The sequence below is a fragment of the Terrapene carolina genome, unplaced genomic scaffold (assembly GCF_002925995.2).
Source record: "Terrapene carolina triunguis isolate 2854851 unplaced genomic scaffold, T_m_triunguis-2.0 Scaffold84, whole genome shotgun sequence".
Classification (NCBI taxonomy): Eukaryota; Metazoa; Chordata; order Testudines; family Emydidae; genus Terrapene; species Terrapene triunguis.
The window spans coordinates 17,977,436-18,003,646 of NW_020664435.1; the positions used below are offsets into that span (position 1 = coordinate 17,977,436).

Below are 26,211 nucleotides of genomic sequence, written 5' to 3' on the forward strand. Positions count from 1 at the left end.
CCAAACAAACTAACTTTGTGCAGGGTACCCATGTGGGTGATGAGGGGATGGCATCCTGCCCCAGCAACCCAGAGCCTGCATGAGGAGCAGCCATGCTACCACATTTAAGTGGGAGTTTTGGCCAGCAGATCCATGTAATTTCCAGACATACTTGTCATGCCCCTGCCTGTGCCCGAACGTGCCTGCAGTGCCTTCTTAGAACTGCAAAACAGTGGTTCTGCTGCTTTTCAGGTCTTGTGCATCTGTGTAACTAGGAGGCAGGATTTGCTGCTAAAGAATAATGGTGATAACTTCATTGCTAGCTTTGATAGCTAAAGAAAACCAGCAATTCATAAATAATGAAGTATGGTATTATCTAACAACCTATATATGTGGTTTCTAGAGAAAGCACTAAAATAATAATCACTACTACTTGTCAAATTTCAAAACTAATTAAAAACCAACGACAATAGGAATGTCACTTGTTCATTAACATTTGTAAGCCACAAATTGTTACCTCTTCTCCTTGATTAATTCATTCAGTGCTATCAAAACTAAGGTGTCCTGATTGTTATATACTGTCGGTAGCATGGTCTGTACTTAACTCCCATGTATTTCCCTTTTCTGGTTGTAATAACATTTGCATGAGTTAGAGATCTGCTGCATCTTCTGTTTGTGTTAGCAATGTAAACATTAAAGATATAATTTTTATTAAACCATTTGATTGAATAAACTAGGATGTTTTCATTCAAAATGATTTCAAAATATTTTACTCCTTGTAAATAGTGGTTCAAATGTAAATGTATCATTTACTACTAAGGAGCTGAAAGCACTTGTGCAGATGGCACAGACCTGAATAATTCAGCTTCATGGACATCTTGTTTTGATTGTATTTACTGTACGCCACATAGACAGTGGTATCTCAAGCCTGGTGGATAAAGGGGAACAGGTTGAGTAAATCATTAAATACTATGTACAATATTGGGTTACAATTGCTAAAGCAAATTTTCCTTTAGGCATTTGTTTGCATGTGGAACTTGTTATTTATGTATCATGTAGACTTCCATTCTGAGGCGTCTGACTTTTTTTTTAATATATCTATTTTAAAGAAAAACACGAACTACAACCAAATGACCTGGCTATCTCAAAATCTCTCGAGGCAACCAGTCGTATGTTTGTCTACAGAAAAGATCTGACTGATACTTTGGTAAGATTGTAGGATCTAAAGCTGTATAATGGTTGATTTGTCTGATTCCAAGTCTAAGCCTAGTGGTTTTTCAATGATGATACTTTTCAATGTACAATTTATTTTTCCAATTTCCTTAATAAAACTTGTCTGGACTTATTTGCAGGATGTCAGCTGTAGCATAAATAACTGCCAAAGTCTCTTTCTGTAATTTATTGAGCTAATTGTGCCTTTTAAAATAAATATTCCTGAATGTGAGTGTCTTTGCTAAACAGCAGTGGAATTAGTTAATGTGTCAAATAGGCTAAAGCTTTTATACCCGTTTAAAGGGTTTGGTCAACTCATTGACATTTGTTAAAAGAGAAAAATTAAAAGTCGAATAGTGCTTGGTCCCTGTGCAGGGATGGAAACGGGGTGGGGATGGAGAGAGCCAATGTAAGGAGCCTTATTTCCTTGTGCTTCTCAGCCACTTTGTAGGGCCAATGCATACTAGCATTTTTCATGCTCTGCTGAGTTCAGCATCTGTTCCTCCCTAGGATGACTACTGCACAAAAAGGCTCATGTCAGACAGGGGAACTAGGCAGACCCTCAGAGTGAACTATGCTCCAAGGTGCAGTCCCTCTCAGAGTATCTCTTAGGGTGGTGCTACTATACACCACCTGCAATGTAGACCAGCACCTGTCAGGCGCAGTTAGATCCTCAATAAATGAACTTTTCAACAATTTTTTGCCAACATTACAACTATGTAGAAACAAGTATATGAGTATTCCAACTGCTATGGTACATTATCAGTATAATTAGCCTTCATGAATTTGCCTTATGCAAGAGAAATGTCTAGTTGCATTTTATTGGATGAGTGTGTCCTTAAGAGCTGACATGCTATTGTTATAATATATCTTCCACATTGTTTGCAGACTAGTAGTCACCTTTAAAAAAATGTTAATAGCAAAACATCCCAGCAAGTGATAAGCAATCTAGTTTCATTAGCTACGGAGAGTTTTGTGGAGGGTTTTAAATTTTATTTTGTATCTGTCAAAAAAAAAAAAGACACTAAAATGATGGCTCAACTGATCAAAATCAGCTTTCATCTGGACAGATGACATGTGCCAAATTTCAGATTGATGACATAAAAAACAAGAGAAACCTTTTGGAAAATCAAATTTACAATAGAAATGGCAAATGATCCTTAACTTCAGAGGTATTAATGAGTTCCATAGTAATATGCTAAGTAATTTTTGTGAATTAGGCCTCGCAATTTTTTATTGCTGCCTGACAACTGCATTCAAAGTAAGCCATTTTTCATCACAAAATTGATGGTTTTATGTAACTTGTAAATGTGCATTCTGGGATGCAGGTACATTATATGTATATTCTGTACTATAAATATGGTCTGTTTCCTTACTGGAACTCACCATAACATTGTCTTTATTTTTAATACAAAACTTGCTGGAGCATTATTTCCGATAACAGGCCATAGTGATTTCAAGGATTTTACTTTCATTATGCTGTCTGCCTGGTCAGATTTTAGAGAGAGAGGCCCTAATGCAATAAGAAGACATTGATCACATTCTCCTGTTTGTTAAACAGGCTGTAACTCATTTGAAGGTGAACAGTGTGATGAAAAACTTAAGTGCACTCAGGGAAGATTACTTTTTCAATGTTGGGTTTTTACTTCGGTGCAGTAGCTAATTCAGGGCGGAGTATCTGGGAATTGCTCAGGATCCTTTTGTTTCTGTCCATTGACTTAGAATCCTTATGCTGAAAATGAGGAATCACTGCAAAGGTCTGTGAGAATTTTGGGAATTAACACCTGGGATCTTGCCTTAGAATTAACATACTTTGATTGGAGTCTCTTCAATTCAATTCACGAGGTAAGAAGCAGTAGCTTTAGTGTTACTGTATCACTATTTGTCCAAGTTGTTGTGGGGTTTTTTAATCAAAGGTACAAATATGGGTAAAATAAGTCATTAGAAGTTAGAATATAGGCTACAAATGGGAAAAAGAATGTATCATTTAAAATTCATGCTGAGGAAACTGATGCAACATCATATCATTGTCATGACTTTGCCATGTCCTGATGTTGCATCATCATGTTTACATTGGAACATAAGTATCACAACATTACAGTGCATCAGTATCATATTTAATGCAACAACACTGAGTGGTGAGAACATCACATAAGCCCCAGAAGATGTTTTGGCAACCTTTGATAGCCTGTAAATCTGTCCAGGAAAAATTAATGCCCCAACATAGGGAAGTTGTATGCATCTTGTGTTTTCTTTGATCATATATGAAATTTTAAATTTGTATTGTTTTATATCTGAAAATAGAAAAGTAAGAAGAGTCTGTCTTTTTTGCACATAGTAATATTTCAGTAAACTTAAGACTTTTTGATTGAGATCATAAAAGCCATACAATATGGGGCGTGTGTATACACACCCACATCTCCTGTGGAAGGGACTCCATTAATTTGTATCAAGTTATCAGTTTAAGCACAATGTAACCTGTGATTTTAGCAAAGCCACTAGATGCCAACCTAGTGTGGAGGACTTTAAACTAGGTTCAGAGGGGGGCAAGTGCTAAAAGTCCACAAGTAAGCATAAAAAAGGGCTAGATGGCTGGGGTGGTGGTGGAGGAACATGGAAAATTACTATAGAATCATAGGTCTTATTATCTATCCCTTTCCTAATGATTCCTAACATTCTGTTAGCTTTTTTGACTGCTGCTGCACATTGAGCAGATGTTTTCAGAGAACTGTCCACAATGACTCCAAGATCTCTTTCTTGAGTGGAAACAGCTAAGTTAGACCCCATCATTTTATATGTATAGTTGGGGTTATGTTTTCCAGTGTGCATTACTTTGCATTTATCAACATTGAATTTCATCTGCCATTTTGATGCCCAGTCACCCAGTTTTGTGAGATCCTTTTGTAACTCTTTGCAGTTTGCTTTGGACTTAACTATCTTGAGTAGTTTTGTATCATCTGCAAATTTTGCCATCTCATCTCCTTCCTGACCGCAAACCTTTTTGATGGTATAGTGAAACACTTCCTCCCTTTTTTCCCCCTGCCTGTCCTTCCTGAACAAGCTATATCCCTCTATACCAATATCCCAGGCATGAGACTTATCCCACCAAGTTTCTGTAATGTCAGTTAAGTCATAATTTAGGTCATGGATTAATACACAGGAAGAACTGGAAGTATTTCCCATACTCCTTGTATTTGTATATATACATTAAGATGAGCAGATTCCCCTACTGAACATAAGAATGGCCATATTGGGTCAGACCAAACGTCCATCTAGCCCAGTATCCTATCTTCCAATAGTGGCCAATGCCAGGCACTTCAGAGCGAATGAACAGAACAGGTAATCATCAAGTGTTCCATCCCCTATTGCCCATTACCAGCTTCTGGCAAACAGAGGCTAGGGACACCATCCCTGCCTATCTTGGCTAATAGCCATTGATGGACCTATCCTTCATGAATTTATCTAGTTCTTTTTTGAACCCTGTTATAGTCTTGCCCTTCACAACATCCTCTGGCAAGGAGTTCAACAGATTGCCTGTGCATTGCGTAAAGAAATACTTCCTTTTGTTTGTTTTAAACCTGCTGCCTATTAATTTCATTTGGTGACCCCTAGTTCTTACGTTATGAGAAGGAGTACATAACACTTTCTTATTTACTTTCTCGACACAGTCATGATTTTATAGACCTCTGTCATATCCCCCCTTAGTCATCTCTTTTTTCAAGCTGAAAAGTCCCAATCTTATTAATCTCTCCTCATATGGAAGCTGTTCCATACTCCTAATCATTTTTGTTGCCCTTTTCTGTACCTTTTCCAATTCCAATATATCTTTTTTTAAATGGAGTGACCACATCTGCACGCAGTATTCAAGATGCGGGTGTACCATGGATTTATATAAAGGCATTATGATATTTTTCTGTCTTATGGTCTGTGTTTAATTGGTCCTGCTCAGTACAGGGGACTGAACTTGATGACTTCTCAGGGTCCCTTCCAGCCCCACATTTATGAGATTCTAAAATGGCACAACCACTTAAGGCCCACTCCAGTGCCCATGTGCCTTTCCACTGACTTTAATGGGCATTGCAATGGGCCCTCTAAAGCATAGTCCTGAGTAATCCAGAAGTCTCATGGGAATAAGGTGGATGGAGGGAATAGGGCCAGTGCAACAGAAATATCAAAATCAAAATAGTAGTGAATCATCAACTGAAAAAAATGTGGTGCCCCATTGAGAATAAGGGGAAGAATGTGACATCTTCCATGCCTTTCATCTTAGATCTGTTTTCTGAGCTTTTCTATAAATTCTATTTAGAAACTTTAAAACTACAGATGGGTGAACTTGTTCAGGAAAAAAAAATAAGAGCCTTCCCCTTGCTCCCTGAAACATTGGCTATTTTTAGAACCAAATCTGAAATGAACTTTTTTTAAGGCTCTGGGAAGTTCAGATATGGGTTGTTTTTTAGACTGGAGCTAGTAATGATGAAATGTTGAGAGAGACAGACTATTCTTGTCCTATTTCCAGACCAGAAGTAGAGCTGCAGAAAATCTCATAAAAACACACTTATTGCAAGATTTCCAACCCACATACAAACTCAAGGGGTTCCAATAAGCCTCTGAACTCCAAACCAGAACTTTGAACCATTTGAGAGTAACTCATCACTGATTCAGACACCCCTTATAAATAGCAATGATTTCTTACCTAATATAATTTTTAAAAATATATTAAGTTTTAGATCATTTTAACTTTATTTACAGTTTTTAAAAGCCCTACTAATACAATAATTGTGTTCCAGCAAGAGCTGATATACTTCACCTTCAGCAGACAGGGCAGTGGTGAAAACACTGTGAATCTTAGTCTTCTGCTTCAAAGATGCAATGAAGTACAACTCTGGGTGGCCTCTGAAGTACTCCTCTGCAGCCAGCTCTGTAAACGTGTACAGCTAGTGAAAAAATTCATCAAGATTGCTGCCCAGTAAGTAACTAAAGTTGAAACTGGAATCTTTCAACAAACATTTTATCTTTTCATTTGTGGGGGAGAGACACAAAGTGGTGAAAGGGAATTTGTTGTTTATTATCCCTTGTCTTTAAATGTTTAGTAAGTCTGATGTACACATAAAATGGTCTATAAATAACAATATTAACAAACACTGGCCAAACCCAGGCATAATGCAGCTGTATGCTGTACAAGTCTTCATTTATATGGCTGTCTTTTGTATCAAACAATGATGTCATGGCCTCTTGTGTGTTCTCTTGTGGCTGTGTAGTTTGATCTGTGAAGATCAAAGTCACAAGCAGATATCACATAGGAATGCACAAGCTCCCACTAAAGACTTGGCATGACATTTGGCCACTTTTTCAGTCAGTTTTCCATCTGTGTCTTTCTCAAAGTGTTTATAACCTTTCTTGATAATTGCTCTCCATTCAAGTCTTCCTCTTCAGCTCAGCCAATGCACTTACAACATAACCTGCAAAATTCAAGCTATTTCATTAATGTCTTTTGATGAGACCACCAAACTCATTTGCAATGTTAACCTTAAGCCCATACCTCCAGAGATGAGACTACTCATACTGAGCTATTGCACAGTCTACTCCTCTTGAGTGCGCTTAATTTAACTAAATTGTTATATTAGTTACATTTGCCAAATTTTAACTGAGAATACTGGATGGGCAATTCCTGCTCCATTACTAACATTAATAGCCTTTACTGTATGCCTGTGGAACATAATACAAGTAAATACTGTACATGGAGAGTTCATTTCTCTTTAATCATGACTGTTTTAGCAACCAAGGGAATGAAGCTATTGAAACAAATGCAGCCATTCTCCTCACCTCTATCATACATTTGTTGGTCTGCTGCAGTATGTGAATATTCATGTTAATAGAAAATGTATAATTTGTTCCCACATCTATCCCTTTGCCGATTGACTTGATTTAATTTGTTCCAAGAGAGGCAATTATATACAGAAGGCCATTCTCTGCTGAACCAATGTCTTTGGTGAAGTGCCTTTCGTTAATCTAATACAATGTACTTACAAATGCAATTTGTTTTGGTTTGCAAGTTTTGTGCTATTCAGCAACGCATTCATTTCCAGGTTTATCAATTACTAACTTTGTTCTTATTCTGTCTGAAAGGATTGATTTCATGTGGCTCACTGGCTTCCCTGGTAACACTAATTTGTATTCCGAGAAGAGTTTCATTGCTGTTTCCCATGAATAGGGATATATATGCCCCTAAAGTCAGAGGTTGCTATGTCTGAGTTAATTCCATCTCTTTTAGGGGAATGTGAAGTTAAAGTTGTAGAAACCAAATATGGTAACTGGCAAATAGAAGAGGGCATTTTATATTTGCATTACTGATGTGCTCATCATTGTAGTATCTAGGAACCAAAATATAGATGCAGATTTAGATGAGCTTGTAGTTCATTCAAATGCTGTTCTACTCAGAAAAGTGACTCTCAGAAAGCAGCATTGTAGGGTTCCATTTTTATTGTAGGTAACTGACTCCAAGAACAAATTGGTGCATGGGGAATGTTTGGGATATGGTAGGGAGGGGAGTGGCTTGAGCTCAATATTCTCAGGCTGCTCTAATTCTTACCAGGGCAGAGTGTTAGAGAGCCATAACCAGCTCTCAGATTGCCCTCTGTTCTGCTGCTCCCAGATGCTGGATGTAGCAGAAAATCTGACCTAACATCTTCCTGAGCTCCAGCTGGGTCAATGTAGGGCCATAACTTAAATCCCTGTGTCTGGTGGTCTTACACTGCACTGATGAGTTCCCTAGAAATACCCAAAATAGATGAACAGGAGAATTTTATTTTAATGTAGAAAAAAGCAGAGAGAGAATGTTGTAAGAACATTGATTCCTACACTTTTACAAATTAGAAATTCTACCCAAAAAATTAATGTTAACAAAGAAAGAAGGAACCACTACTCTGTTATACAGGAGAATTGTAAAAGCAATATTTAAGGAGAGTAGGTGAAGTAAAGGGAATTATTGATCAGTTAGTCTAATGTAGATGCCAGGTTATTTCCTTGAGGAAATAAATCTGTATGCACTTAGAAGTAATCCTCTTGATATGAGAGAGAGAGAGACAGGTAAGCATGAATTTGGAAAAAACAGATAATTTGATATTGGATATAATTACAAGTTTGGTAAGCAAAATAGTACAGTGGACATAAACTCTCATCCAAAATTCATTAAAGTCAATGGAAGATTTGTAAAAACCAATAGCATGAGACATGTCATGCCATGAAGAGTTTAAGGCCAATCTAAGGCCTGGATCATGCAAACACATAGGGTACATCTACAAAGCTATAACAGACCTGTTGGCCCAGGTTAGCTGACTCAGGCTCACAGGGTTCAGGCTGTGGGGCTATAAAATGGCAGCATATACATTCAGGTTCAGGCTGCAGCCTGAGCTCTGAGACCCCTACGGGTATGTCTACACTGCAATGTAAGCCCAGGGCTAGTAGACTTGAGTTAGCAGGCTCTGGGTTTTTAATCTAGGGTTTGAGTGTCTAACTCCAGGTTAGGAATTGTTGAACCCTGGGTTCCAACCTGGGGTTCCAGTGTCAATTCTGCTAAGTAGGCCCAAGTCCAACCACCCATATCCCAGACTTCCTAGTTCCCTCCCAAAATGTGGTCGCTCTAGCCCTTTGTGGTACTGTGTGCGAAATTCTCCACCAAACTTGACTGTCCACAGGACACAAAAAGTCTGCCTGTGCGATTGTGGAGTACACTTGGCAGACTCCTAGAGCACTAGTCCTGTGGGGTGGCCTTTACACTGCAAAGCAGTAGGACTTGAACCATGGGTTCTGGCTTGACTCAGGTTCAGAACCTCCACACCTGTGTGGTCCTATTACCCTGGGACTGATCTCTGGGTTAGCGTGACTTGTGTGTGCAAGAAACAGGGGTTAATCTTGAGCCTGAATTCAAACCCTGAGCTTACATTGCAATGTAGACATACCCTTAGGCACGTACTTAACTTTACTTAAATGAGTAATCCCATTGAAGACAGTGGGACTACTCATATGCTTAATGTTAATTTAAGACACAATCCCAGCATATTTAATTTTTGTATAGTTGAACTTCAGATACAGTCTTGCTTGAGAATCTGCTTGAGAAAGTAGAATGATACTGTTTGGATAGCATACTATAGTTTGTGATTACATATTTGCTAATGAACTAAAAGTAAATATGGAATAATCATATATAAGAACATAAGAACGGTCATACTGGGTCAGACCAAAGGTCCATCAAGCCCCGTATCCTGTCCTCTGACAGTGGCCAATGGCAGATGCCCCAAGGGGAATGAACAGACAGGTTATCATCAAGTGATCCATGCCCTGTCACCCAATCCCAGCTTCTGGCAAACAGAGGCTAGGGACACCATTCCGGCCCATCCTGGCTAATAACCATTGATGGACCTATCTTCCATGAATCTATCTAGCTCCATTTTGAACCTCGTTATAATATTGGCCTTCACAACACACTCTGGCAAGGAGTTCCAGAGATTGACAGTGCGTTGCATGAAAAAATACTTTCTTGTTTTAAACCTGCTACCTATTAATTTCATTTGGTGACTCCTTGTTCTTGTATTATGAGAAGAAGTAAATAACACTTCCTTATTTACTTTCTCTATACCACTCATGATTTTATAGATCTCTATCATATACCCCCGTAGTCGCCTCTTTTCCAAGCTGAAAAGTCCCAGTCTTATTAATTTCTCCTTCTATAGTAAAACATGAAATTAGAGAGAGGTATCCAGCAGAATTTCACAGTTATCAGTAATAGGGACAGGTATTAACTAATAATCCAGAGAGATATGTAAATTGAACATTTGCAGACCATAACAAATTGAGGGACTGCAAATACATTGGAGGGTAGAAAGAAAATACAGAATGACCTAAAGAGTTTAGTGTTATGTGCAAACAACAATAAGGAGAGATTTAATTTAGATAAATGCAGAGTAATACAACTAGGGAATACTAATACAAACCCAAAGAAATATACAAGAGATTGTTTAAGAGCAGCATTGTGGAGGAGGTCCTTGCGTGATAATAGATGACAATTTAAAGGCAAGGTCAAGGTGTGATGTTGCAAAAAATACATCTGATGCAGGATTTGTGTTTATAGAGGAGTAGCACATGAGAGAATAGAAAAGTAAAGGTAGAAACTGTCCCCGTTTCTCCCCCCTAATTTATGCATTTCATTGGTAAGGCCAGAATTCAAGTACTGTGTACAGTTTTCCATTTTTTTTTTTTTTTTTTTTTTGCTGTGGGGGTGTAGTGTGGAGGGGGGAGTTGATAAATTATGACAAAGAAGGATGACAAACATGAAAAAAGGATTGCAGGCCTTGACTGTGAAGAGAAATGAAGGGAAATGAATATGTATAACTTACAGAAAAGATGATAAAGGAAGGTGAAAATATTTATATAATAACACAATAGAGGGCAAGGAATCATTCTGTGAGGTAAAGAACAGGTAATCATTTTAGTGTAGAGGACAATCTTATATTAGTGCAGGAAAGTTGGACTTGATAACCTGGGATATCTTTTCTATCCCAATTATCTATTATTCTCTGAGGACAGGAAATCAGAGTGTAATGTCCATTTTCTAAAAAACATTATTATTATTATTCTACAGCTGCAAAGCCCAAAGAAACCTGAACTCATTCTTTGCCATTGTTATGGGTCTCAATACTGCATCTGTCAGCAGGCTGTCTCAAACCTGGGAGGTAAGCCATGTCTTTGTATCTTTTCAATCTTGTCAAAACTATATTTTGTACAAGTTTTTGATGGTGGTTTTTTTAAAATACTAGGTCTACATACTGAAATCAAGTGTGAGGAAAATGGTGGTGAGCTGTGTGTGTCAGTATATAGATGTCTACATTACCTGTAAATGCAGACCACCTGAGAATACTAAATTTATTCTTGCAGAAGTTTTAAATAAGGACAAAGCAAAGAAAGGTCTCCAAGATCAGATGAGTTATCCATAAAGGTCCAGAAATTAGTAGTATAGTTTTGAACTATAGTGGAGAACACTAGTTAAATTTAAGTAAGGAATGGATTCCAAAGAAACAGAATCATTACATATGGAAGAGGTTTCATTTAAAATTTTACAAAATAAAGAGACCCTCATAAGGGTAACCCTTGATTAAACTCTTGCCCAGCTGTTTATTTTGAGCAACAAGTTTAGGAAACGGGAAATGAATAAATAACATATTTAAAAACCTAGATTCATGGTTAAAGAAGCTACAAGTTACCAAACAGAGGAGGGGATATTAAGAGGAGGATTCCACTGGGATCTGTGTTTATACTGCTACTATTTCCATCAAAATAAATTACTGAGTGGTAATACCAGAAAACTAATTATATTTGCTGATGACCCAAAATCAGGGAAGTGTTGACTGGTATTACAGAATAAACCACAAGCAGGTGATAATCCAAAGGATTTGAATCTGTAATGCAAACAAGAATAAAGTGCCTGCAATGGACGCTATAAAAAATACCCTCAAGCACAACAAGCAGAATTCAAACAGCAGAAAGGGGCTTATACTCAACCATATTAAGACTGAAGTCATCCCCTCCCATACAAAATAACACGTGTAACCATTCTGCCCGTCTGAGTTGGGAGCAACAAGGGCCGGGTTCAGTGTCTAGGGGTTCCATTTCAATAACGCAATGCAAAACCAGCTCGAGCCCCCACTCAGTGACCTGGGACAATTACATACCACCTCCCAGGCGCCTCTAAGAGGCAATACTTCCCTTCTCGCAAGCACGGAGTCTGAGTGTAGCAAAATCCTTTTAATATAGGGGGGAAACAATGCGGCATTATGTTGGGGAAACACCACAAACAGGATTCATAATACAAACAATGAGCAAAAGACCCACCCCCCAAGTAAGTTTGACCCTTTTCCCCTCAGGGTCTTAAGTCCAACAACCCAAAAGATCACCCCAAAGTCCCAAAAGTCCAACACCCCAAAAGTCCCATTGACTTGTAGGATTGGACCCTGAGCCCACATTTTAGGAAAAGAGTTAGGAGATTATTGAAATTGCATCTGAATTATTGAGTATCTAAATTGTCACCCTGTGTTGTTGTTTCCATCTTCACAAATGTATTAAGACAAATGGGGCAGACATGGAAGTTAGTGAGGAAGATGAAAACACATGTTCAGAAGCAATTTTCATAAAAGAATCATGAATGTATGGAATCTCAAAAGGCAAGACTGCTAAATCTAATAGACTGGTATTGCTCTAAACATTATTCATAGCTAGAGATTTTAGTACTGGGAAAAGAATGATAATTGACTGGGGAAGTGGCTTGGTGCTATTTGACACTTTAAACATGACAGACAATCTCAGAAAGAAAACTGTATTTTTCTGCATATTTGATTTCTTTAGTCCCATTTCCTTTTTTCCCCCATCTCAGAAAATCCCTGGGAAGTTTAAGAAACTCTTCACCGAACTTGAAAGTTTGACAGTAAGTACAGTGCTAGTGCCAGAAAAAATTAGCTCCCCAGTTGTGCCCCCTCTAACTTATTTCTTGTGGAACTGACTGCCATTGTCTAAAGTTAAGATTGCCTTTCTCTGATCATGGTTTGCCACAGACCGCACACATCTCAGTAGTGCTGCAGTGGTCTCAAAAAAGAGTAAACACACTCATTCTCATGGACTTTGCACAGGGGGGAAATAAAGACCCAAAGTCTGTGCTTGGTTTTCCTGGTGTAAATCTGGAAGTAATTCCATTGCCATGGTAGCTAATCACCAGTCTCTTGCTACCCAACAAAAAATGCTCAGAATCTGTCTTATTTAATAATAATAATAATTAATAAAAGGCTGTAGAAAGAGAGGATAGGCATGAAAAAAGGGGGGAGGGGAATCAAAAGTTTAGAACCAGACTTTGCCTCCCTTACTTGTGTTGTGAGACACTACTCAGCATGAGTATTTCCTTTGCCTTCCCTGAGGCTAGCAAGGTTACCACTGAATTGAGTAAAGATGGCAAAATCTGCCCCTTAATGATTGTTTCATTTTTACATAATTATCACAGTTGGAATTCTTATACAATAATTACATGGCCTCAAGTTAGAAATGTTTACAAAAACATTTAATAGTATGTACTATTTTAGAGTTTTAGAATTACAGTACTTGCATTGCATAGAACCGCTCAGCTGCCTTCTATTATTTTTTTCTTTAAGATGTCTGATGTGTTGTATTGTTTAATGAGTTAATTTTTCACTGGAAAAATGGCACTTTTTAGGACAGATATTAAGATGACGAGATAGTGCTAATAGAGATTATGTGGGGAAATTACAGAACAGTCAAATGATGAATTTCTCATATAGCTATCTCCTATTTTGGAACCATTTCATGTACAGGAATATAATCATTTCTATTTCCTTCATTGTTTACATTTCCTATTCAGTTTAGTTTGTTTCACCTCTCCTAGGAAACCTTTATCTACCTCATTTCCCAAAGAACCTTTTATATCTAAATCACGTTCAGTTCAGAAGCCTATAATGGATTTAGAATTGCTTTTTTTTATAGCCTATTGATTTTTCTCTTTTATTACTAAAATGATTTTGCAGGACCCTTCTCTGAATCACAAAGCCTACAGAGATGCATTCAAGAAAATGAAGTCTCCGAAAATTCCTTTCATGCCCTTACTTCTGAAAGGTAATGTTAAATGTTGTCTGCCCTTTTTTGCCATGTAATTCCATCTACAGAAATGTATAATGGTTAGTTACAGTAAGTGTAAGGTGATTTTTCCCACATGTTGTTTCATAAGTATAGATATAATATGTATGAGACTTCAGCAGCACTTGCTTTGGATAATAAAGAGTAGCCTTTTAAAAAATAGGTAAGAATCACATTTTTTTTTTTCAAATGCTTTGAAACTTTAGAGCCTTTCTAGTCTAGGGTGACCAGATGTCCCGATTTTATCGGGACTGTCCTGATATTTGCTTGTTTGTCCCGCGTCCGACCAACGTTAGGTCGGGACACTGGACAAACAAGCAAAGGCTCCGGAGCCCGGAAGGGCTCACGCCCCCAACCCCATCTCGACTCCGCCCCCTCCTTCCCCCATTGGATCCCTCCCCAAATCCCCGCCCCCATGCCCGCCCCCTCACTGCCCCATTGGCTCCCTCCCCAAATCCCCGCCTCTTCCCCAAGCATGCCATTCCTCCTCCCTCCGCAAGCGCTGGAGGGAGGGAGGGGAGCACGGGGCCGGGGAGAGTGAGAGTCTGGCCTGGCTCCGAGCGCAGGCAGGACTCGGGCAGGGCGGTACCTGGAGGGAGAGTAGGGGGGTTCTCCCCACCTGGGCAGCGGGAGTCAGGAGCAGCCGCTGCTGCAGCTCCCACTGCTGCTGCGGGAGGAAGGGGCCAAGCACGTGGCGCTCGGCGGCTGCGGCTCTGGTGCCTGGGCCCGAACCCCCCGAGCCCGGGCCTGCTGCGGGGACCCAGCGCGCACGCTGCGCCCAGCCCCTGGCCAGTCACGTCTGGGCTGGCTGCCCAGCTGGTGCAATCCCGCGGGCAGCGGCATCGGCAGCCCCATTCATTCCCCTGCGGGACCCGAGCAGGACGGGGAGGCTGAGGCCTGTTGCCCCCACTCCGGGGCTACCCGCAGGATTGCACCAGCTGGGCAGCCAGCCCAGACGCGACTGGCCAGGGGCTGGGTGCGTGCACTGTGCGCTCTGGGTCGCCGCAGTAGGCCCGGGCTCAGGGGGTTTGCGGGCGCCAGAGCCACAGCCGCCAAGCGCCACGTGCATGGCCGCTTCCTCCTCCCGCGGCAGTGGGAGCTGCAGCAGCGGCTGCTCCCGAGTCCTGCTGCCCAGGTGGGGAGAACAGCCACCGCCTGGCCCCGCGGGCCGCCCCCCTACTCTCCCTCCAGGTATTGCCCGAGTCCTGCCTGCACTCGGGGCCAGGCCGGACTCACTCACCCCGGCCCTGCGCTCCCCCTGCGTCTCCCGGGCCTCCCTCCAGCGCTTGCGGAGGGAGGAGGAATGGTGTGTGTGTGTGTGGGGGGGGGGGGGGGGCCCCTGCGCCCTTTCCCCCCCCCCCCCCCCCCCCCCCCCCCCTCCCGCGTCCCAATATTTGACCTGGGTGATCTGGTCACCCTATTCTAGAAACCTACTGATAATATAGTCCCTCTGAGCTGTGAGTATGAAACCTTGGGGCTGGGGAAGATAACTTGCATGTCTCTTGAGTGGCACCACCTGGCTGTGGATGATACATGAAAACAACATTGATGGGTACCAAAGGGAGAAAAGTCAAACCTTACTCAGCCAGAGGAGAAGTTATGATTGATTTAATGGATATTGAACTGGATTTAATTGAGATCAGAATCTCTCCCATTTATCTATCAAACATACATGGTGCTTATGAATGGGGAGGATTTTGGAGTCAACCCCTTCCACCCTGTGAATTCTGAGAAAGACAATGAACAACTATTCAACATAGTGAGTTAAGTAGCCAATTAAGTGGCAGGTATTTCAAGTATCCTATCATCTTGGATTCATTTATTATTAATCATCTTGACTTTAATCATAACAAATTCATTTGATGTCCTGTATTCCAGAAGTGTTCTCTTTAGTACATTCATTAAAACCTGGTTACAGCTGCAAACGTGTAAAATGTTTTCAAGGGAAAATTCTCCAAACAGGCTGAAAATGTCTGGGAGTTGCCAGGTCCCTAGTCATCTGAGGGGTTTGTATATATACAGGAGAATTTTAGTTTTGTTGTCATATTTTAATGGATGACAAGATGGGAGTTCTTAAACAGAGAGGGCAAAAACAATCAAACAAATCCACCAAACTCTATGGTCCATTCTTTGCCTACTCTCTGCACTCTGTTGCCTCGGTACATTATGATGTTTGCATAGCAATACAGCATTGTATATAAGACCATGTACATGAAACCATGTACGCAACTAGCATTGCCATTAAATATTCTCACATATCTAAGATGCATGGGGATATCAGGAATACCTTACAAAATGTTACCAAAATCCCCATAAATAGTGTGTGCTATTTTAAGGGACATTGTCACGATTGATAGTCCAGATGAGCTCTACAATACCTTTTTTATTTCTTCCCCTCTTTCAATCCATGCAATTATTTGTATGCAAACCTAGATGCTTCAGTGCTGTTTGTTATAGTGCAAGTTAAAATAAAGTTGATAGCCTAGAAATAATGAGCAATCCCACCAAAATATCCAAAGCACAAGACGTGGTAGTAATAGGGGACTTGAAGTACCCAGATATCTGTTGGAAGAGTAATAAACTTATGTCCAATAAGTTCTTTGAATGTATTGGGGACATCTTTTCATTTCAGAAGGTAGAGGAAGTAACTAGGGGGAGAGCAATTTTAGACTTTACTCTGTCTACCTGGGATGAATTGGTTGTGAATCTGAAGGTTGAAGGGAATTTGGGTGAAAATGATCATGAAATGATAGATTTAATGATTCTAAGGGAAGGAAGGAGTGAAAGCAGCAGAATAAGGACATTGGACTTAGTCTGCCTTTTTTTTTTTTTTTTAAACGAACTCAGAGAACAGGAAGGTTATGTCCTACAGGAAGACAATCTAAGGGGAAAAGGAGTTCAGTAGAGCTGATAGTTTAATGAATTAAAATTGCAATAAAAACTGTCCCAAGGCAGAGGAAAGATAGGAAGAATAGTAAGAGGCCAATATGGCTCCACCAGGAGCTCATTAATGAGCTGAAAATCAAAAAAGGAATCCTACAATAAGTGGAAATATGGACAAATTGCTAAGGAGGAGTACAAAAGAAAGCACAAGTACAGTATGTAGGGACAAAATCAGAAACACTAAGGCACAAAACAAGTTACACGTAGCAGGGGACATACAAGGCAATAAGAACAGGTTCTGTAGGTACATTAGGAGTAAGAGAAAAGACAAAAGAAGGCTTAAGTTCTCTATTTAGTGGAGAAGGAGAGCTAATAACGGTTGACCTCAAGAAGACTGAGGTGTTTAGTGCCTATTTTGCTTCAGTGTTCACTAAAAAGGTTAATTGTGACCAGTTACTTACCACAGTTGTTAAGGATAGATTATGTCACAGAAGTCATGGATGCTGTGACTTCCGGAGACCTCTGTGACATTTTCTGCTTCAGCCCCGGGGTGGTGGGGCCGCAGCTGGCTGTGGGCCTCCGCAGCTGTCAGCCGCTGTGGGCAGCAAGTGCTGGAAACCTCTCACACACACCCCCGCAGTGGGGCTCAGGCTCTAATCTCCCCCCCCCCCCCCGTCAGCCCCAGTTTGTCAGTTATTTTTAGCCAAGGTACTTTGCTTCAGCTAGTTCCCAATCTCAGAACCATTAATGATTATCTCCAGGAACTCATGGAGGATGGGTGAGGTCCCAGTGGACTAGGAAAGAGCAAACATAAAACCTATTGTTTAAAAAGGGGAACAAAAAGGACGTGAAGAATTATAGTCAGCAAATCTTTGATAACTGGAAACATACTGGAACAAATTTTTAAACAATCAATTTGTAAGCACCTAGAGGAGAATAGGATGGTAAGTAATAGCCAACATAGATTTGTCAAGAACAAATTATTCCAGACCAACCTCATTTCCTTCTTTGACCAGGTTACTGGCTTAATGGAGGGGGGGAAGCTGTACATGTGAAATATCTTGATTTTAGTAAGGCTTTTGACACAGTCTCAAATGATAGTCTCTTGAGCAAACTAGGGAAATGTGGTCTAAATGAAATTACTATAAGGGAGTGCACAATTGTTTGAAAGACTGTACTCAAAGAGTAGATATCAATGGTTTGCTGTCAAACTGGGAGAGCGTAACCAGTGGGGTCCCGCAGGGGTTTGTCCTCGAATGATACTATTTAATATTTTCATTAATGACTTGGATAATGGAGTGGAGAGTAGGCTTCTAAAATCTGCAGATGACACCAAGGCAGAAGGAGTTGCTAGCACTTTGGAGAACAGGATTAGAATTCAAAACAACCTTTATAATTTGGAGAATTCAATTGAAATCAACAAAATGAAATTCAGTAAAGATGAGTGAGAAATACTTCACTTCAGAAGAAAAAATCAGATGCAGAACTACAAAACGGGGAATAACAGTCTAGGCAGTAATACTGCTGAAAAGGATCTAGGTGCTCTAGTGGATCACAAATTGCATATGAGTCAATAATGTGAGGCAGTTTAAAAAAAAAAAAAAGCTAATATAATAATGGATGTATTAATAGTAGCGTCATATGTAAGACATGGGAGATAATTGTCCCACTCTGCTCAGCACTAGTGAGGCCTCAGATGGAGTACAGTGTACAGTTCTGGGCACCACACTTAAGGCTTAACAGACCTGACCTATGAGGAAAGATTAAATAAAACTGGGCATGTTTAGTGTTGAGAAAAGAAGTCTGAGGGGGAGGACCTGATAAGTCTTCAAATATGTTAAGGGTAGTTTTAAAGAGGACTTTGATCAATTGTTCTCCATGTCCACTGAAGGTAGGACAAGAATTAATGGGCTTAATCTGCAACGAGGAAGATTTAGGTCCGATATTAGGAAAAACTTTTTAACTGTAAGGATAGTTAAGTACTGGAATAGGCATCCCAGGGAGGTTGTGGAATCCCCATCAATGGAGGTTTTTAACAACAGGTTAGACAAGCATCTGTCAGGGATGGGCTAGGTCAAGGTATATTTGCTCCTGCCTCAGCACAGGGAGGCTGGCACAGATGACCTCTCAAGGTCCCTTCCTGCCCTCCATTTCTGTGATTCTATGAATAGCAAAGTAATGAACTCAGATAAAGAGGAACAAAAACAATATGGGGAGGAAGCAGATTTAAGTCTGAATAGGTAAGAAAAGCAATAAGAATGTTTTCTCATTCTAATTATGAAAAATACCTTGACAGAGTCCCTTTTACGTTAATTGAATGTAAACACCGGGCCTTGTTACTGCACAGACACAGCTTTTGAAAATCAGGCTGATTTTTCAAATATTTAATAAAATCCAGTGTTTCACCCTTACAACATGGCTTGGATGCAATTTTCTGCTCCACTGAATTTATCTAGGCTCTTAGCTGTTGGCAGCAAAGCTGTGCAGTCTTCACAGAACAAGTACAAAATTGAACTCTCCTGGCTTTTCTGTTTTCAGTACAAAGCCTTTCTTCGTTAGCACTGACAGAAACATAATCTGTTTTTTTCTTTTTCCTGTGATCATAAATATATGTACCCATTTAGGGACAGATCATGCTTGGTCCTCATGCAGGTGTGCAGTAAGTGGAAGTACAAGGGGAGAGGAAAAGGTGTTTCTTTAAATCTTTCTTTCTCCTGCATGTGAAAAGTGGTCAGAATTGCAGTCAATGCATATAGGAACTGCTCCCTCTTGACTCCCTTGGGAGGGCAGGGTACCCCAGAGCAGAAAGGGAGTTGACGAGGGCCATGTCCCACTCACCACCTCCTCACTGGCCCATTGAGTGGAAGCAGCATGCAGAAGGGAGCAGCTGCACACCATGAATGAGTTCAGTAGTAGGTGGGCTCAGGGCCATCCTTACCCATATGCAAAGCACGCAGCTGCGTAGGGCACCAGGAAATTTGGGGCAAATTTCCTGGTGCCCTGCGCAGCTGCGTGCTGCTCCAGCCCCTACTCCGGCTCTTCCCCAGCCCCCCACCCCTGCTCCGCCCCAGCCCTGCCCCTGCTCCACCCCATCCCCATCCCCACTCCCCTGAAGATTGTAGCCAGGCCGGACCCTGCACTCACTGCATGGTAAATAGAGCAACCCGGCCCTAGCCTGCTCCGCTCCCCTGGCACCCAGCCGTGCCGCCGCCGAGTGCTGGGGGGTGGTTCCCCCCTCCCCCCAAGCCTGGGAGCCAGGGGAGCAGAGCATCCTGGGGCCCCAGGCCTCCACGGGTGGGAGCGGGGGGAGCTGGCCCCAGATCTACGGGGGGGATGGGGGGCCTGGCCACTTCCTGTGGGAAGTGGAGTGACCTGGCCCCAGCCTGCTCTGCTCCCCTGGCTCTCAGGCTTGGGGGGAGGGGGAAACCACCCCCCAGCACTCGCGAGTGATGCAGCTGGGAGCCAGGGGAACAGAGCAAGCTGGGGCCGGGTTATTCCACTTCCCGCAGGAAGAGGCCGGACAGCCCCCCCGTCCCCCACAGAGGTCTGAGGCCAGCTCCCCCTGCTCCCGCCCCTGGAGGCCTGGAGCCCCACACAGGCCCCCCCCCCCGGCGGGGGGGCTGCGTCGGACACCAAAATAGCTGGGGACAGCCCTGGGTGTGCTTGACCTACTCACTAAGAAATTCAGGCAGGCATCCTGCTTCCCTGAGGCAGAAATCATCCTAGTGCTCCCCTTGGCGTGGGCATCTTTACATCTCTCCTAACATAGGGTGCTCTGCCTAATAAATTGTAGCTCAGACTTTTTACCAGCATATAAAGCAGCTAGAATTTCCATTAGAAGTAATTACAAAATCCCCTTCGGGCTGATACCTGAGAGTGAGTTTTTGAAACAAAAGGAAGTAAATCAGTTTGACTGTTTTTATGTTCTGGGATTGTCAAAAAGAAAGATGTTCATTGTTTCATCTGCAGATTTTCAGTCCTATAATCTAATTGTATTGGGACTGAGGTTCTCCTCCACCTACAGTGGCAGAGGGGACCAAATGGGGCAGAACGGGGATGGGTTGTTCAGATACCACAATAGTGAGCACGCTATAAATGCCATGATACATAATGGCAGGCAAATTGCTTTGTTGTCCTTTTGCATGGGATCTCACTGCATTCCATGGAAAGATACATACAACCCAATTACCAAGGGCCATTTGTCAATTGGAAAACCTGGCCATTACCTTCGGAATGTATTTGTGACATCCCATCATCTTACTAAAATGGTGCTACAAAAGCATCTTATCACTGCAGGCACCAATATGTATGTTTCTTAGGTAGATACTCTTCATCTTCATGATCAAACAAGCAGTTCTACCATATGGTCTTGAGACTGCTGTTGTCTCCCCTTTTTGTCTGAAGTTAAGGTTTCAATGTGAATTTAAATTAGCAACAGTTGTGTTGCCTCTTTCCTTCCTTTTATATACTGCATGCAGTTTGCATACTGGTGCCAAGTATAGTCAGGGCCGGATTTACACCTTACGTGCCCCTAAGCCCAGCACCTTCAGCATCCCCCCTGCCTACAGCTGACCTTCGTGTTTTCCGTAAAAAATGAAATGAAAAGAAATATAAATGGTAATTTAAATATTTATTCAATACAATACCAAAAAAATACATAATAATTAAAACATAACCCACTTTTAACTTTTAGGCACCCCCCTAGAACACTGGTGCCCCTAGGCACGTGCCTACTATGCCTAATTGGAAATCCGGCCCTGAGTGTAGTCCTATACCTCCCACGGACTTCTTTTTTTTCCATTAAAAACTCTCCCTAGTACTGCTTTGTGGAACCAGAAATAACTGTTTTACTTCCAAAGAGCTAAATCTTGGTATTTGCTGCAAGGTGATTTTTGGCTTAATGGATTGTATTTAATGTTTATCTATTTGTGTGCCCATCATTGTAGTAGACTTTCATAGTAATCAGGTGTGTGGGGACGGAGGGTGTTTCAGAATTACCTAAGGAAAACAGTAGTCTCTGCAACTTTTTTGTCCCCTCCTCCTGAAGAGAATTTAGTCAGCAGAATTCTGTGTTCATCGATCTACCACAGCCCTGCCTCAACCACTCTAAAATCTCTAGCAGCACAGATAGATTCACAGTGTGCAGGGAAGGAGGGTGGAACCCATGCACAGACAATTACTGTGCTCCCCTTCCCACCATCAACTTTTGATTTGAGCCCTGGATAGCACAGTGTATCATCTGTCTTGTTTGATGGAAAGAGTGTTATTTGTGAGTCCCTAGATTATGTTTAGTGAGTAACAAATTCACATTCTGTATTTGAAATTTCTCCCGATTAATGTTGCCATAGAGGTGTAAATTTTCTGTTTTTTAATGAAAGAACCAGTGATAGTTGTTTGTGCCCTATAAATAACACAAACATGTGGCATTGTAGCAATACTTATGAGACTGTTTTGTTCCTTATTTTGTTACTCCTTTGTCACCATTCCATTCCTTTGTATCTAAAACAACTGAACAAATGCTGTGGCATTTAATAATGTAGTATCTCTTTTTAAACTTTGTAGATGTAACGTTCATCCACGAAGGAAATAAAACTTTTCTGGATAACCTTGTTAATTTTGAAAAGCTGGTATGTACATTTTGTCTTTTACAACTTCCTCTTTTTTGTGGGAAAATCCATCTCTCTCTCTCTCTCTCTCTTTTTTTTATTCCCCTTCTCCTCACCTCTTGTGTTAAATGTATCATGCTTTGATAACCACGCACAGTATCTCTCAGCCTTTTCAGTTCTCTCCATGAGCTCCACCAGCTCCCTCACAGCATCATATTTATCCTTGACTAAGGGTTTGTCTAAATAGTGGGATAAAGTGCACTAGGGAATCTTTTATGCACACCAGCAGGGTCTAAATGGACCAATTAATGCACAACATATTAGTGTGCTTTACAAATTACACACCCGTAGTTTGCATTGCCCCACAATCTAAACAAGCGTAAGTTCTCAAACTGTTGTTGCCTCTTCTCCCTGCTCAGCCTCTTCTCAGAGTTTAGTTTCCCTTCCCTCCCCACCCCCACCCCCACGGTACACAGCAGCAGGTCACCCCAATTTAACAGTCATCACTAATTCCAGGTATTTTAAATGAAAGTAAGTTCATGATTTGGGTAGGAGATAGAGGAAGAATAGACACAATGAAAGCTAAATATTAATATAGCTAAACTAATCTTTATGTAGAGGGTAGTGCAGGGGTCAGCAACCTACGGCACGCGTGCCGATTTTTAATGGCACGCCGAGGTCCCAGCTGCTGGTCCCGCTCCGCCTGCTGCTGGCCTGGATGGATGGAACCCCGGGCTGAGTGGGGCCAGCGGCTGGAACCCCAGCTGGCAGGAGCCGGCAGACGGAACTCCAGACCGGCAGCAGGCTGAGGCTGAGCTACTCAGCCTGCTGCTGCTCTGGGGTTCCGGCTGCTGGCCCCTTGCCAGCCGGGGTCCTGGCCGCCGGGACTCCGGCTGGCAAGGGGCCGGCAGCTGGAACCTAGAAGTGAAAGTAAGGCGAAGCATGCACGCTTGGAGCTGGCCGATGCTGGGGGGCTCCGCTGCGGGTGGAGGCCCGGCGCGTGGCGCGCTCCAAGCTGGGGTCCTGCTGGCTGCCAGAACTCTCCGGCAGGCTGGCGCTGGCGGCCCTGTGTACCGGACTAAGCAGCAGGCAGTCAGGCAAGTGAAAGGGGCCGGCGGGAGGTGCGGTGGAGTGTCTGCGTCCCAGCCTGTCCTGCTGTCCCTCTCTCGCCACTGTGGCTGGATACCAGGGCACTGCAGGCACGTGCCGTCCCTGCAGCGTGCACAGCTGCGGCCCCTGGGGGGGGAAGGGGAAGGGAGCAGCAGGCCAGGGGATCTTCTGCCGCCACCCCCCCATTTGCCTGCAGATGCAGTGCCCCCACACAGCTGGCCCACAGCTCCCTTGGCAGGAACAGGAACAGCGTGGGGCAGGGACCCATCCAGGTAACCCTGCTGCAACCGGGACTGTCGCAGGCCAGCCCCAAGCCCCTGCCCCTCCAGGACTTCCCCCCTACACACACACCCCAACCCCCTGCCCTGAGCCCCTCATGCCACCCAACCCTGACTCCTGCACCCCCCATGCTCCCAGCCCTGACTCCTGCATCATCCACATATCCACCCCCTGCCCTGAGCCCCCCGCACCCCAACCCCCTGCCCTGAGTGCTCCCCCCCACACCCACACATACCCAGCCCCTGAGCTCCTCCCCCCAAGGGGGGTTGCAATATGACAGTACCTGTAAGAAATTTAAGTTACTTTCACCCCGCTGGAACCCCAGACCAGCAGCGGACTGAGCGGAGCCGGCGGTGGGCTGAGCGGCTCATCCCGCTGCTGGTCTGGGGTTCCGGCCGCCGGCCCCGCTCAGCCCACTGCTAGCCTGGTGTACCGGCAGCCAGCCTGGGGCTCTGCTCCTGGCCTCGACCCAGTGCTCTTCAGTCACGCTCTGCTGTAGGCCACATTGGAAAACTCAGCAAGGAAAAGCGAGGGCAAGGATCACACTAAACTGATAAGATCTGCATTTTAATTTTATTTTAAATGAAGCTTCTTAAATATTTTAAAAACCTTATTTACTTTAAATACAATAGTTTATTTATATAATATAGATTTATAGAGAGAGAGAGACCTTCTAAAAAGGTTAAAATGTATTACTGGGACGCGAATTACAGTGAACTCGGCACACCACTTCTGAAAGGTTGCCTATCCCTGGGGTAGTGCAGTAGGCCTTTAGCTTAGGCCAGATCTACAGTAGAAACTTTTGCTGGTATAGTAATGTCAGTTAGGAGTGTGATTCTTTACAACATCTCTATACCAGCAAAAACCTTAGTGTAGACACAGTTATATTGGTGGGGAAAGTGCTTTTGCTAGTATAGCTTATTTTATTTGAGAGACTGGTATAAGTTATACCAGAAAAAGCACTCTCTTGCCAGTATAAGCTGTGTGTGCTCTAGGAGGGTTTGCTGGACTAGCTATACTGGCAAACCTTTTCTAGAGTAGATTAGGCCTTAGTTACTTTAGTATGGGTAAGCATGATACAAAGTCTACATATTGGAGTGTCATGTTTCAGCAAAATATCATCAGGCTTGTCCATCCTTTTTAGGTATGTGATATGCGTCAAAAGGTGATGAGGCATATCTTTCCTCCTGATCTTAATCTTTTTCTCTCTTTGTTGTGGAAACGACTAGTTTACTGTATTCAGTACCTATTGGTTGAGTAAACAGAGAGAACAATTCATTTCTCCCAGTTTCATCCCAAGGTAACTTTATAACCTAGGTGGTCCATTCTTTGTATGTTCAATTCAATTCTTGTACCTTTTCTTGTTGCAGTGCTTAGAAGAACACTGATTTGCATTTAATAAAAGGTTTTCTTGTGCCTAGTCCATTAACTGTTTGACCTTTAGGTGTTTGCATATAAACTTATTAGCATGTTCTTCCTCAAGCGCTCTCACAAGTATATCTCATTAACATGTAAATTGAACTAGTCCTTGATGCACACTGATTGTTAGTAAACATCCCTTACAGGCCTATATATTAATTTATTGGAGACAAAGGGTCTGATTTTCAACTCAGTCTTAATCAGGCCTTTGTTTTTTGTAATCACATGTAGGCCTTGGCTACAGTAGACTAGTTTTGTAAAAAGAACGAGGAGTACTGTTGGCACCTTAGAGACTAACAAATTTATTTGTTTCAGAGTAGCAGCCGTGTTAGTCTGTATCCGCAAAAAGAACAGGAGTACTTGTGGCACCTTAGAGACTAACAAATTTATTAGAGCATCATGGACTAAAACCCACTTTGCCGGATGCATGCAGTGGACAATACAGTAGGAAGATATGTATACACAGAGAACATGAAAAAATGGGTGTTGCCATACCAACTCTAACGAGACTAATCAATTAAGGTGGGCTATTATCAGCAGGAGGAAAATAAACTTTTGAAGTGATAATCAGGATGGCCCATTTCAAACAGTTGACAAGAAGGTGTGAGTTAACAGTAGGGGGAAAATTAGCATGGGGAAATAGTTTTTACTTTGTGTAATGACCCATCCACTCCCAGTCTTTATTCAAGCCTAATTTAATGGTGTTCAATTTGCCAATTAATTCCAGTTCTGAAGTTTCTCGTTGGAGTCTGTTTTTGAAGTTATTTTGTTGGAGAATTGCGACTTTTAGGTCTGTAATTGAGTGACCAGGGAGGTTGAAGTGTTCTCCAACTGGTTTTTGAATTTATAATTCTTGACATCTGATTTGTGTTCATTTATTCTTTTGTGTAGAGACTGTCTGGTTTGGCCAATGTATATGGCTAACGTTTATCATCTTACAGGCAGTCCCTTTGTGGACTAGTAGTAAGAACTATACACATAATGTAAATAAGGGTTTTCAGGATCATGCCCAAAAATATCTGTGGGACTTCTGAGC

General features: G+C 42.2%; 1 protein-coding gene across 3 annotated transcripts in view; it reads left to right on the plus strand.

The window, feature by feature from the left end:
* Nucleotides 1-26,211, plus strand: part of RAPGEF5 (Rap guanine nucleotide exchange factor 5) — a 229,185-nt gene that overhangs the window by 196,786 nt on the left and 6,188 nt on the right. For all 3 annotated transcript variants that reach the window (XM_026649327.2, XM_029910987.1, XM_029910988.1), the window contains 7 exons: nucleotides 1,089-1,186; nucleotides 2,914-3,036; nucleotides 5,979-6,157; nucleotides 10,829-10,919; nucleotides 12,614-12,664; nucleotides 13,770-13,857; nucleotides 22,324-22,388. In XM_026649327.2, coding sequence (XP_026505112.1) covers nucleotides 1,089-1,186; nucleotides 2,914-3,036; nucleotides 5,979-6,157; nucleotides 10,829-10,919; nucleotides 12,614-12,664; nucleotides 13,770-13,857; nucleotides 22,324-22,388 — 695 coding nt within the window. The remainder of the gene's footprint in view (nucleotides 1-1,088; nucleotides 1,187-2,913; nucleotides 3,037-5,978; nucleotides 6,158-10,828; nucleotides 10,920-12,613; nucleotides 12,665-13,769; nucleotides 13,858-22,323; nucleotides 22,389-26,211) is intronic.